The sequence below is a fragment of the Corythoichthys intestinalis genome, chromosome 7 (assembly GCF_030265065.1).
Source record: "Corythoichthys intestinalis isolate RoL2023-P3 chromosome 7, ASM3026506v1, whole genome shotgun sequence".
Taxonomy (NCBI): domain Eukaryota; kingdom Metazoa; phylum Chordata; class Actinopteri; order Syngnathiformes; family Syngnathidae; genus Corythoichthys; species Corythoichthys intestinalis.
Window position 1 is genome coordinate 54,942,806 of NC_080401.1, and position 13,550 is coordinate 54,956,355.

General features: G+C 37.0%; 1 protein-coding gene across 5 annotated transcripts in view; it reads left to right on the forward strand.

Moving 5' to 3' along the window:
• nhsa (Nance-Horan syndrome a (congenital cataracts and dental anomalies)) overlaps positions 1-11,657 on the forward strand; it is a 146,922-nt gene extending 135,265 nt beyond the window's left edge. For 3 of the 5 annotated variants that reach the window (XM_057840126.1, XM_057840127.1, XM_057840128.1), the window contains 2 exons: positions 5,140-5,251; positions 5,424-11,657. In XM_057840126.1, coding sequence (XP_057696109.1) covers positions 5,140-5,251; positions 5,424-5,970 — 659 coding nt within the window. In that variant the 3' untranslated portion in view covers positions 5,971-11,657. The remainder of the gene's footprint in view (positions 1-5,139; positions 5,252-5,423) is intronic. The other 2 variants (XM_057840129.1, XM_057840130.1) reach the window with 1 other exon arrangement.
• Positions 11,658-13,550: the final 1,893 nt, after the last annotated feature.

Consider the following 13,550-nt stretch of genomic DNA (forward strand, 5'->3'; position numbering starts at 1 on the left):
TTGATTCTTGACAAAAAATTTAAATTTTATATCTTTATGTTTGAAGCCTGAAATGTGGCGAAAGGTTGCAAGGTTCAAGGGGGCCGAATACTTTTGCAAGGCACTGTATATGATGAAGAGTCGGGGTCCCAGGACAGAGCCCTGAGGCACACCGGAGGTCACAGGGGAGGGTCTGGATTTAAATGACTTTAGTTGGATATATTGACTGCGCTCAGATAGATAGGAAGAAAACCAGTTCAACGGGGTGCAGGTGATGCCAATAGTGGAAAGCCGGTGGAGGAGTGTGGTGTGACTAATTGTATCAAAGGCTGCAGATAGGTCTAGGAGGATGAGGATGGAGAGCAGGCCAGAATCAGTTGCTATGAGGAGGTCGTTGGTTATTTTAATGAGTGCCGTTTCAGTGCTGTGTAGTGGGCGGAAACCAGATTGAAACTGTTCATAAAGGTTATCCTGGGATAAGTGAGAGTGGAGTTGTGAGGCGACTGTTCTTTCGAGGATTTTGGAAATGAAAGGGAGGTTGGATATGGGGCGGAAGTTATTGAAGTCGGAGTGGTCGGCACCAGGTTTCTTGAGGATTGGCGTAACGGCTGCAGTTTTGAAAGAAGCGGGTACAATTCCAGAGGTGAGGGATGAGTGGATGATAGCAGAGATGAGCGGGACCAGGGAGGGTGAGCAGAGTTTAACTAGTTGAGTGGGCATGGGGTCCAGATGGCAGGTGGATGGACTGGATTTCCGGATGAGTTCGGCAATCTCAAATGGGGTGGGGAGGTGGAAGGAGGAGAATGGGTGTGCGGACGGGTGTCAGTCGGAAGATATGCTGGGATTGGGGGTTGATCCAAGGTCATCGTGAACGTTCTTAACTTTTTCAGTGAAAAATTTCATAATAGAGCCGCAAAAGGAGGCACTGTAACAGTGAGGGGGAAGGGAATCTTTGGGTTGGGTGTTGTTGTTGAGGAGTGAGAAGAGAGTTTTGGTGTTGCTTTGACTGGTGGTGATTAGTCTGGAATAGTAGAGGGTTTTGGCCTTGATAATTGAAGCCTTGTAGGTTGATATGTGGTTTTTGTACATTTCTTTATGGATAGTTAGACCTGTTTTCCGGGAGAGGCGTTCCAGCCGACGACCGTTAGAAGACATGTCACCTCCTCTGTTTATGAATGTCATAAGATAAACCATCCGCATTTTTTTTACCATCTGACATTTTTTTGGTATTTGGCAAAATGGATTTTGGTATGTGGCTTTGTTTTTTTGCCACGTGGCATTTTTTTTTTTGTTGCCATCTGGCATTTTTTTGTATTTGGCAAAATGGATTTTGGTATGTGGCTTTGTTTTGTTTTTTTTTTGGTATGTGGCATTTTTGTGGAAAATGGCATTTTTGCAGGCCATGTACGTCCATGCCATTGACGGCTATGCACGTCCAAATTTTCCATTCATTTTAAATGGCAGAAAAACGTGTGGCTGTGAATTTTGACCATACACTTACTATTAGAGTGCACTGACATTCAACTGGCACGCAAATAAGGCTATGCCATTGACGGCTATAAACGTCCAAATTTTCCATTCATTTTAAATGGCAGAAAAATGTGTGTGGCTGTGATTTTTGACCATACACTTACCATTAATGCGCACTGACATTCAACTGGCGCCCAAGTAAGGCTATGCCATTGACGGCTATGAATGTCCAAATTTTCCATTCATTTTGAATGGATAAAAAACGTGTTGCTGTGATTTTTTTTACCATTACAGGGCATTGACATTCAACTGGCACCCGAATAAGCCTATGCCATTGACGGCTACGAACGTCCAAATTTTCCATACATTTTAAATGGCAGAAAAACATGTGTGGTTGTGATTTTTGATCATACACTTACCATCAGAGCGCACTGACATTCAACGGGCACCCAAGTCAGGCTATGCCATTGACGGCTATGAACGTACAAATTTTCCTTTCATTTTAAATGGCAGGAAAACGTGTGGTTGTGATTTTTTACCATATACTTTACGTCACAGCGCATTGACATTCAACTGGCACCCAAGTAAAGCTACGCCATTGAAGGCTATGAATTTTAAAATTTTCCATTCATTTTGAACGGCATAAAAACATGTGGTTGTGATTTTTGACCATACACTTACCATTACAGTGCATTGACTTTAAACTGGCAGTCAAGTAAGGTTATGCCATTGACGTCTGTGAATGTCAAAATTTTCCATTCATTTTGAATGGCAGAAAAACGTGTGGTTGTGATTTTTGACCAAATACTTTACATTACAGCGCATTGACATTCAACTGGCACCCAAGTTGGGCTATGCCATTGACGGCTACGAATGTCAAAATTTTCCATTTATTTTGAACGGCATAAAAACATGTGTTGCTGGGATTTTTGAGCATTACAGCACATTGACATTCAACTGGCACCCAAATAAGGCTATGCCATTGACGGCTATGAACGTCCAAATTTTCCATTCATTTTAAATGGCAGAAAAACGTGGTTGTCATTTTTTACCATTACAGCGCATTGACATTCAACTGGCACCCAAGTAAGGCTTTGCCATAGACGGCCATGAACGTCCAAATTTTCCATTCATTTTGAATGGCAGAAACACATGTGTGGTTGTGATTTTTGACCATACACTTTAAATTAAAAAACATTGACATGCATGTGGAACCCAAGTAAGGCCATGCCATTGACGGCTATGCACGTCCAAATTTTCCATTCATTTTAAGTGGCAGAAAAATGTGTGGCTGTAATAAATAAAGCAGTTAAGAGCCCAATTTGTTTTTATGGATGCAGAAATGTCTAAATTATTATTTTGCCCCAAAACGGGCAATTGGCCAAATATTACGTGATTGGTTGACATGGCAGCAATCAAAAAAAAAAGACCTTTTTAAAAACCTTTTTACTATTTCTATAGATCTGAACGTAAAACATGTCCAGATTCTTTGTTAAAAGCAAAAAACTGGGCAGTTTTCATTCATTTTACGTAAATATTTCAAGGTAAAGTTACGCTATTTTTTCCCCATTCATTTAATTTTTTTCACAACGTTCCAAAGTGTATGCATTGTGCTATTTTATACAATTATCTTGAATCTTCGACCAAATCACTCTTGAGACACTCCTGCCTTCTTGGATGCACTAAAACTTTCGTCCTGTTTCCACCTAAATCCGGGTGTTAGAACGCAGCGTGTGTTTTGAGTTTATCGCAGTGAAAGTGTCCGCGACGCTCTGCCTGGCCGGCCCCCTACGGGAAACCGAGGCGCAATGTCTGTAGGAGGAACTAAAACTAATATGCTTGGGATTTCCTTTGGAAGCATTATCATAATTAACGCATCCAATGCGGCATCACAATACAATTAGCCATAATATGTCAAGTCCACGACTGCATACAGTGCCTTGCAAAAGTATTCGGCCCCCTTGAACCTTGCAACCTTTCGCCACATTTCAGGCTTCAAACATAAAGATATAAAATTTTAATTTTTTGTTAAGAATCAACAACAAGTGGGACACAATCGTGAAGTGGAACAACATTTATTGGATAATTTCAACTTTTTTAACAAATAAAAAACTGAAAAGTGGGGCGTGCAATATTATTGCATTAATACTTTGTAGCGCCACCTTTTGCTCCAATTACAACTGCAAGTCGCTTGGGGTATGTTTCTATCAGGATTGCACATCAGTCTTGCCCATTCCTCCTTGCAAAACAGCTCGAGCTCAGTGAGGTTGGATGGAGAGTGTTTGTGAACAGCAGTCTTCAGCTCTTTCCACAGATTCTCCATTGGATTCAGGTCTGGACTTTGACTTGGCCATTCTAACACCTGGATACGTTTATTTTTTAACCATTCCATTGTAGATTTGGCTTTATGTTTTGGATCATTGTCCTGTTGGAAGATAAATCTCCGTCCCAGTCTCAGGTCTTGTGCAGATACCAACAGGTTTTCTTCCAGAATGTTCCTGTATTTGGCTGCATCCATCCTCCCGTCAATTTTAACCATCTTCCCTGTCCCTGCTGAAGAAAAGCAGGCCCAAACCATGATGCTGCCACCACCATGTTTGACAGTGGGGATGGTGTGTTCACGGTGATGAGCTGTGTTGCTTTTACGCCAAACGTATCGTTTTGCATTGTGGCCAAAAAGTTCAATTTTGGTTTTATCTGACCAGAGCACCTTCTTCCACATGTTTGGTGTGTCTCCCAGGTGGCTTGTGGCAAACTTTAAATGAGACTTTTTTATGGATATCTTTGAGAAATGGCTTTCTTCTTGCCACTCTTCCATAAAGGCCAGATTTGTGCAGTGTACGACTGATTGTTGTCCTATGGACAGACTCTCCCACCTCAGCTGTAGATCTCTGCAGTTCATCCAGACGGATCATGGGCCTCTTGGCTGCATCTCTGATCAGTTTTCTCCTTGTTTGAGAAGAAAGTTTGGAAGGACGGCCGGGTCTTGGTAGATTTGCAGTGGTCTGATGCTCCTTCCATTTCACTATGATGGCTTGCACAGTGCTCCTTGAGATGTTTAAAGCTTGGGAAATCTTTTCGTATCCAAATCCGGCTTTAAACTTCTCCACAACAGTATCTCGGACCTGCCTGGTGTGTTCCTTGGTTTTCATAATGCTCTCTGCACTTTAAACAGAACCCTGAGACTATCACAGAGCAGGTGCATTTATTCGGAGACTTGATTACACACACGTGGATTCTATTAATCATCATCGGTCATTTAGGACAACATTGGATCATTCAGAGATCCTCACTGAACTTCTGGAGTGAGTTTGCTGCACTGAAAGTAAAGGGGCCGAATAATATTGCACGCCCCACTTTTCAGTTTTTTATTTGTTAAAAAAGTTTAAATTATCCAATAAATGTTGTTCCACTTCACGATTGTGTCCCACTTGTTGTTGATTCTTGACAAAAAAATTAAATTTCATATCTTTATGTTTGAAGCCTGAAATGTGGCCAAAGGTTGCAAGATTCAAGGGGGCCGAATACTTTTGCAAGGCACTGTATATTGTTATCGGTTTGATACCCGGATATTTGTAATTGGACAATATTGGGTTAACGGTTAAAAAGTCATTATCAGACAACTCTATATCTTTGTAAAAATACACTTCTCATATAAGCTTCTTAAAATTTTGAAATGTGTTTGTGCAGATTCAGAAATGGAGACCTCGCGGCTGAACGAGTCGCAAGTGGATGACGACGCCGTTTTTGTGTCGCCCACTAGAAGTCGCACCACGGACGACCTCTTCGCCGCCATCCACAGGTGAAGCACTCTCAACTGTTTTGTTTCCGGTCAGGAGAAAGTATGGCGTAGTCAAACTACTCTAAGACGTACATTTTTTCCTAAAAAATTTACTTAAGTAAATGTAACACAGTAATTGTAAAGCGTTCGCTAGTACCGTCAATGAGTTAACGGTCTGTTTTTTTGCACTCAGGTCGAAGAGGAAAGTGTTGGGCAGGAAGGATTCTGGCGAACTTTCAGCGAGGAACGGCCCCTCGTCTCTCAGCGGCGCATCGCCGCCGGCCCGCTCCCCAGCTCCCGCCGTGTCACCTCTAACGCCGTCGCCATCGGGCCCGCAGAGGGTCCCGGGCCCCATCTACCGGAACGCCAAAAAGTCCAGTACCTCCAACGAGGAGTTCAAGCTTCTCCTGCTCAAGAAGGGAAGTCGCTCCGAGTCGAGCTACCGTATGTCGGCCACAGAGATCCTCAAGAGCCCCGTCGCACCCAGGGGCCACTCGGCGGGGGACGAGGAGGCGGCGGAAAACAACGAGGACGCCGAGGTGTTTTCGCCCAGGAACTTCGCATCGCCTCAAACTAGGTTGGGCCGCACTAGGATTCCACCACCCGCCAATAGCAGCCGCTACGCCGCACGCGCCCGCTTTTACTCTGCGCCAATGCAGGCCATCTCCGAGGGAGAGGCGGAGAACTCAGACGGGAGCCCCCACGACGACGACGTACCCCCGCGTCCGCGATTTGCCTGACCCGCTCACGGGAACCCACTTCCGTGACACTTTCCGAGCACAAAACGCAAAGCATTCATTTATCAAGGAAACAACAGGAAAAAATCATGCATTCAAATATTTGAACCCTTTATATGGCAAGTGACTACGGAAGCGTATTGCTGCCACTCAATAGAAAATAAGTCCAGTATCATGTTTTTACATCATAGTTATCACGGTTTTACATGATAATATCAAGTAACACGTTTTTATATATTATCATCTAATAACGTGATAAATATCATGTAAAAACATGATCATTAACATGTAAAATCGTAAAAAACTATGATGTAAACTGATGATTATCATGTAAAGATGTGACACTATCCTGTAAAAACGTGATAATTAACATGTAATCATGAAAAACATGATAATTGGCATGTAAAAACATGATAATTGGCATGTAAAAACGTGATCATTCTGTGTTCAAACGTGATAATTTTCATGTAAAAACGCAATACTATCATGTGAAAACATGGAACATAATTTTGTAAAAACGCGACATAGGAAAACGTGACATTTATTTCAAAACGAGATAATTAACATGTATAAACAAAGATTATCATTTAAAAACGATAACATGTAAAAAGGTACTCATGAAAAACGTGATAATTATCATGTAAAAACAAAGATTATCATTTAAGAACGATAACATGTAAAATGGTACTCATGAAAAACGTGATCATTGTCATGTAAAAACGTGAAAACTAGTAAGAACGTGGTAATTATGTAAAATGATTATTTTCATGTAAAAACAGTGATATTAGGTAAAAACAATTATCATTAAAAAGTTGATACTATCCTGTAAAAACATGAAAACAGGAAAATTTTGAAAAAACGTTATAATTTACATGTAAAAATGTGATAACTGTATTTTAAAAACATAATTATCAGGTAAAAACGTGATAATTATCATTTAAAAATGTGATAATTCATGTAAAAACGTGAAAACCCATTTAAAAAGGTGATAATTATCTTGTACAAACGTTATAATTCATGTAAAAACGGGATAATGATCATTTTAAAACATGATCATTACCATGTCAAAACGTGAAAACTACTAAGAACGTGGTAATTGTCATGTAAAAATGTGATAACCATCAGGTAAAAACATATTTAAAAAATGATACTATCCTGTAAAAACATGAAAACTAATGTAAGACCAGGAAAATTGTGTAAAAACGTTATCATTTACATGTAAATACATGATAACTATATTGTAAAAACGTGGTAGTTATCAGGTAAAACCGTGAAAACATCTATAAACGTGATAATTATCATTTAAAAACACGAGAACAAGTAAAAATGTCATAATTATCATCTGAAAACATGATAATTCATGTAAAAATGATAATTATCATTTGAAAACATGATAATTAACATGTAACGTGATAACTAGTTAGAACGTGACAATGCTCATGTAGAAATGTGATTATTTTCATGTGAAACTTAATAACCATCGGGTAAAAACAATTATTAAAAATTTGATACTATCCTGTAAAAACACAAATACTCATGTAAGAACATTTTGTAAAAACATGATAATTTACACGTAAAAAGTAGTAATTATCACGTAAAAATGTGAAACCATCTAAAAACGTGCTAATTATGTAAAAGCATTCAAACTGTCATGTAAGAACGTGATAATTACCATGCAAAATTGTGGAAACATTGACGCACTGTCTGCAGAAGGGATGACAATTCAAACAATTTTTATTTCAAAGGTTGAGGTATTCTACAGTTATTAAGCACCGTGGACGTTGTTAGAATAAGTAAGCGGAATTTAAAGTGTTTGCAATGGGTTTTAAAGTTAATTAACATTTTAGATAATAGTCTTTAGATTTTTACATGATATTTATCACGTTTTTAACACAGTTTTCACGTTTTGAGTCCTGTACACCGCAGTATTAACCCTTTATAGGACAGGTAACAATTTTTAGCCATTAGAGCTGGACGTTTTCAATAACAAACAGAAAATGAATAATAAGCAAAATTATTTTTACAGATTTTTTACTTTTAAATTTTCCAGCAAATAGTCATAGTATTTCAACGGTGGGGAAAAGTCAGATTTTTAAAGTATTTGTCTCTTAAAAACTCGTACAAAAAAAAGAACAATTTTGAAATGTAACGGATATTTTTCACAATAAAAATATGATATTTTTGAACTACAACTTTTAACTACAACAAATAAGTTACGTCTCAACAATTAAAATTGAATCTATTTTTAACTGATCAAAAAATGGACGTGTATATTTTTTCACCCAAAAATTTCCAGAATTTAAAAAATGTTTTTTTTTGTTTTTCAGAAAAATGAACTTTTCTGACATAATCACGCAGAAAGAAAAATGGATTCCTTCCGAAATTAGGGTGAACATGGATGGATGCTTATGACGGATTTAGTCATTTATTCAGCGGTTTAGCGTTGTTATGCTAAAATCTTTGGCTGCCATTGACGGCAGTAGACAACCAATCCATTTTTTACTCCCAGTTGAACGGGATTGGAAGTCTATTGCCGTCAGTGGCTGTTTACAATGGTCATTTCTTTTACAAACTACCAGACGGGGGGGGTAGCAAGACACCCTAGCACCACTGCTGTCTAAAAATGCTCCCAGATTCACAGAAAATGAACCAAAAAAATCCCCAAAATGAATAAGAAGTGAGCTATACATTAGCCAAACTCAACAGGAAGTGACCCATAAATATTTCCAAATAAAACATGACCTGTACATTAGCCAAATTGACTAGGAAGTGACCCATAAATACCCCAAAATAAACAGTAAGCGACCTGAAAATGCCCGAAAATCAAAAGACATGGCCAACATACATTGGAAGTTTCCCAGAAATGCCCCAAAACCAAGGGTGTAGGTTTGGTTTCAACATTGGTAGGGTTGCTAGAACAGCATAACATGCACGTACACTTTTTGCTGGGGACGGGACATTAATAAGACCAAACAAACTGGGTACATTTCTCAAAAATAGCTGGTTCCTACGTAAAAATGAAGAAAATTACAATAATTTTCATGGGAGAAAGTCATTTTTCGATTTTTCCTTCATATGAAGGAAATTTACGGTGGTTGTGTTTGTTTTTTCTTTGTTTTTTTTGGGGGGTGGGGGTTAAAAATGTGCATAGGCTGCAAATAAAAATATTTTTTAAATGATGTAGAAAATACATTTTAATTAGGGACTAAATGCACAAAATGCACAGTTGAATTAACGTTAACACACGTCTCTAAGCAGCTTTCTACTCGAGTTTTACAGGTTAGCAAGTTCACACAGTTTAATGTTATGCTAACTCGGATGCAGGTCGGACTTTCAGTAGCAAAATTAGTGCTGTGTTCCCCACCTCCACAACATTGGTGTCTTTTTACCTTACTTACTGTGGCTGCTTCTGCTCGCCAAAAAAACAACTTTTAATATCCCTCCTCTTCAAAGTGGGCAGTGGAGGCGGCATGTTGACATGTATTTCTGTCGGGATTGTGTTAATGTGGGGGTTCTAGTCATCAGCGAATCAAATGTGCGTTTGAGGGGGACAAAAATGGACCGGCACATTCAGCAAGTGAAAAGGGGTAAATGTAAGTCTGAACATAATTACATAAGTAATTCACTTAATAATGGTAGGGTCAATTCTATCCTTACAACATATGGGAAGACAATCTAAATTACCTATAAAACTGAACTCATTATGTAATGCTAAAAAGGTTGCTTAAAAGTTGGTGGGTAGTTAATTAGTAGTTAATTGGTGGTAGTTAGTTCGAATAATCGAGTTATCGGATAAGGAACACTGTAAAATTAAAATACCTGAGCTGAGCCAAAAATTGTATAAAAATAGATAAAAAAGGATCTATGTACAACAAAAGAACAATTGGCTAACTTGCATAGCAAAAGTCTGCTAGCTTAAATGCTATAAAACGCTAACATTTTTTTTTTTACAATGCTCCTAACAATTGGTTCAGACACATATTCCCACAAAAAACGGCTAAATGTACCTATAAACTAAATTACAAATGCATTAAAAAACATGAGCAAAAACTTAGCTGACGTTGGTCTGAACAGGGAGCAGTTGGATTTGAAATGAGGCAGAGCAGAGGGTAGTGTATCCACTCTAATCAGTAAAACAAAATGCAAACACTTTCAAAATAAACCATTACAACCCCACTTTAATTAATCGAATACTCGAAGTAACAAAATTTAATTAGAATATTATTTTCTCATCAAATACTCGAATTAATCAATTAATCGTTGCAGCACTAAAAGGAATTTAACTTAAATTAACAGGTAGTGATATGAAATGACCTAGGAATGCCGTAAAACCAATAGGAAGTGGCAACAAGATACCCTAGCGACGCAGCTGCTATGTATGACGACACATATACTTAATGACGTAATGACATATGTCATAAGCATCCATTCATATTCATGACAGGTGTCATAACATGATTATAACACTGTCATAAGAAATTGCAACCAAAAACAACTCTTTTTCATCTCAACAACAATTTGTTTCTCATCTTTTTACAATTTTCATCGCACAGTTTAGCAGCGAGAAGAAAGTTCCGGTAAGTGTGCAGGCGAAGAGGAAGTCGTTTACAAAAAAATAAAAAGACACGACGGAAGCGTTGGAATGACGCTTTGAAGGTCGAATCGAACGTGTTGTTTTTTTTTGGGTTTGGTTGACTTGGGTGTGTTTGCTTGGAAACGTTGAAGAGTTAACGCATGTCGGACGCTGTTTGGTGAAGCCCCGCCCCTTTTCACGTGCATGCAATCTAATCAAAGAGTCTATTTTATGCAGATTTATTGTTTTATAAGACGACACATAGCAATAATAGTCACAAAGGCACAATAACTTGATCCTGAACTCTCCGCTAGGCCTTAAACTATCCTTTTTTTTTTTTGTAAAATTTTATTGTAAATACACGTTATTGTAGCAAAGATGCTAACAGGGTACACAAAGGATTTTGTCATTCCAACTTTTGTTTTTTAGCACTGATAAGTGATTTTTTTGTGTGTGTGTGTTTTCATCTTTGCTGTACTTCCTGACAACAACACGGAGGGATTTGGACTACACCGCCACCTTGTGGTCGTATTTAGTTTTTGTACAAACGTGTAAATGGAATGAGCATTGAATTGTGTACAAAAATGTGTTTACATGGACTTAAAAGTGTTGTACATTTCTGAGCTGAGGAGAAAAATAAATTGTCTTGTATTTATTTTGTTAGGAAACTACATTGGTGGAGTGCAAATGTGGGAAAATAAACGGACTGCTTTGAAAAATGATGCTGGTTTCTTTGTAATGGGAGTTAAATGAGCGTGGGATTGTCTATGGAGGTAGATTTGTGTCTTTATTACTCGATCAACTCGATCAAAAAAAAAAAAAAAAAAAAAGTCGCTTCAATCAAAATGTTTTCAACCAAAAAAAAGTCAATTAAAAAAAAAGTGAATGCAAAAATTTGAAACTCAAAAACGTCTGACCAATAGCGCGAAGTGAACATTTGTGTCAAAAAGATTTTTTTTAAAAAGTGCATTCAACACTTTTTCCTCTTCAATCAAAAAAGTTCAAAACTTTTTGCACTAAAAAAATAAAAAGTGACACTTCAGTAAAAAAAAATATCCTACCCATAATGTCCCATAATTACCCACAAATGTCCTAGCCAAAATGTGACCCAAACGCAAAACATTACTTCAATCAAAAAAGTTGTTTCAATCAAAAAAAAAAAAAAAAAAAAAATTCAAAGAAAAATAGTTTTCAAATGCGTTTTTTTTTTTTTTGTTTGTTTCAAATTTATTTTTCCATTCAAACACATTTTTTTTATTGAAGTGACCTTTATTGATTGAAAACATATATTTTGATTAGGGAGGTCAAAATTATCGCGTTAACAGGCGGTAAATTTATTTTTTTAATTAATCACGTTAAAATATTGGACGCATTTAACGCACATGCCACCGCTCAAACAGATTAAAAAATGACAGCACAGTGTCATATCCACTTGTTACTTGTGTTTTTTGGTATTTTGTCGCCCTCTGCTGGTGCTTGGGTGCGACTGATTTTATGGGTTTCAGCACCATGAGCGTTGTGTAATTATTGACATCAACAATGGCGAGCTACTAGATTATTTTTTGATTGAACATTTTACAAATTTTACTAAAACGAAAAAGAGGGGTTTTAATATAAAATTTCTATAACTTGTACTAACATTTATCTTTTAAGAACTACAATTCTTTCTATCCATGGATCGCTTTAACAGAATATAAATAATGTTAATGCCATCTTGATGATTTATTGTTATAATAAACAAATACAGTACTTATGTACAGTATGTTGAATGTATATATCCGTCTTGTGTCTTATCTTTCCATTCCAACAATAATTTACAGAAAAATATGGCATATTTTATAGATGGTTTGAATTGCGAGTGATTAACTCGTTTAAAATTTTTAATCGTTTGACAGCCCTAATTTTGATTGAAGTGACTTTTTTGGGGGCGGGGGATAGAAGCAACTTTTGATTGAGTAAGACACAAATATACTATGGAGGTAGATTTGTGTCTTTATTATTCAATCCAAAAAAAAGTTGCTTCGATCAAATAAAAAGTTGCTTCAATCAAAATATATACTTTCAATCGAAGAAAACGTCACTTCAATCAAAAACAAATGTGTTTGAATGCAAAAATAAATTTGAAACTCAAAAAAATATATTTGAAAACTATTTTTGATTGAATTTTATTTTTTTGATCAAAGTCAAGTTTTTTTTAATTGAAACACCATTTTTGATTGAAGTCGTGTAATTTTCCGTTTGGACCACATTTTGGCTAGGACATTTGTGTCTTTATTATTCAATCAAAAAATAAATTGTTTCAAACAAAAAATTATATATTTTCAAAAGAAAAATCACTTCAATCAAATTTTTTTTAAAAATCAATCGTAGAAAAAAAGGTTTGAATGTGAAAAAATATTTGAGACTCAGAAATTCGCATTTGAACACTTTATTTTTCATTCAAACTGTTTTCTTTGATTGAAGCAATCCTTTTTGTGTTTGAGCCATATTAGGGGTAGGACATTTGTGTCAAAATCATTCAATCGCAATAAAAGTTGCTTTAATCAAAAAACTATTTTTAATCAAAACAAAAAATCATTTGCAAAAACTTTTTTTTTTTAAATATATTTTTTATTTGAAATATATATTTTTTTTATTGAAGTGTCACTTTTTTTGAAAAGCAAAAAGTTTTAAACTTATTTTTTTCAAAGTGGAAAAAGTTTTGAACACACTTTTTTTTTGAAGTGGAAAAAGTTTTGAAGGCACTTTTTTTCGATTGAATCATTTTGACACAAAGATTCTCCTTCAACGCTAGTTCCGGTGTGTTTGATTGGCAGGTAGCTAAGCCAATGACATAAAAGTATGAAGCAAGCATAATGGCCACCAGGGCTCCATCCATCCAGCCATCGGAGTCTGTTGGAGTCTAAGCCGAATATAGGGCACCGGTACGGGCGTGTGACACCGGCATTTCACCGGAGTACCCGCAACGGTACGGTGCCCTGTCGTGGCACACTGGTCGGACCCCGATATC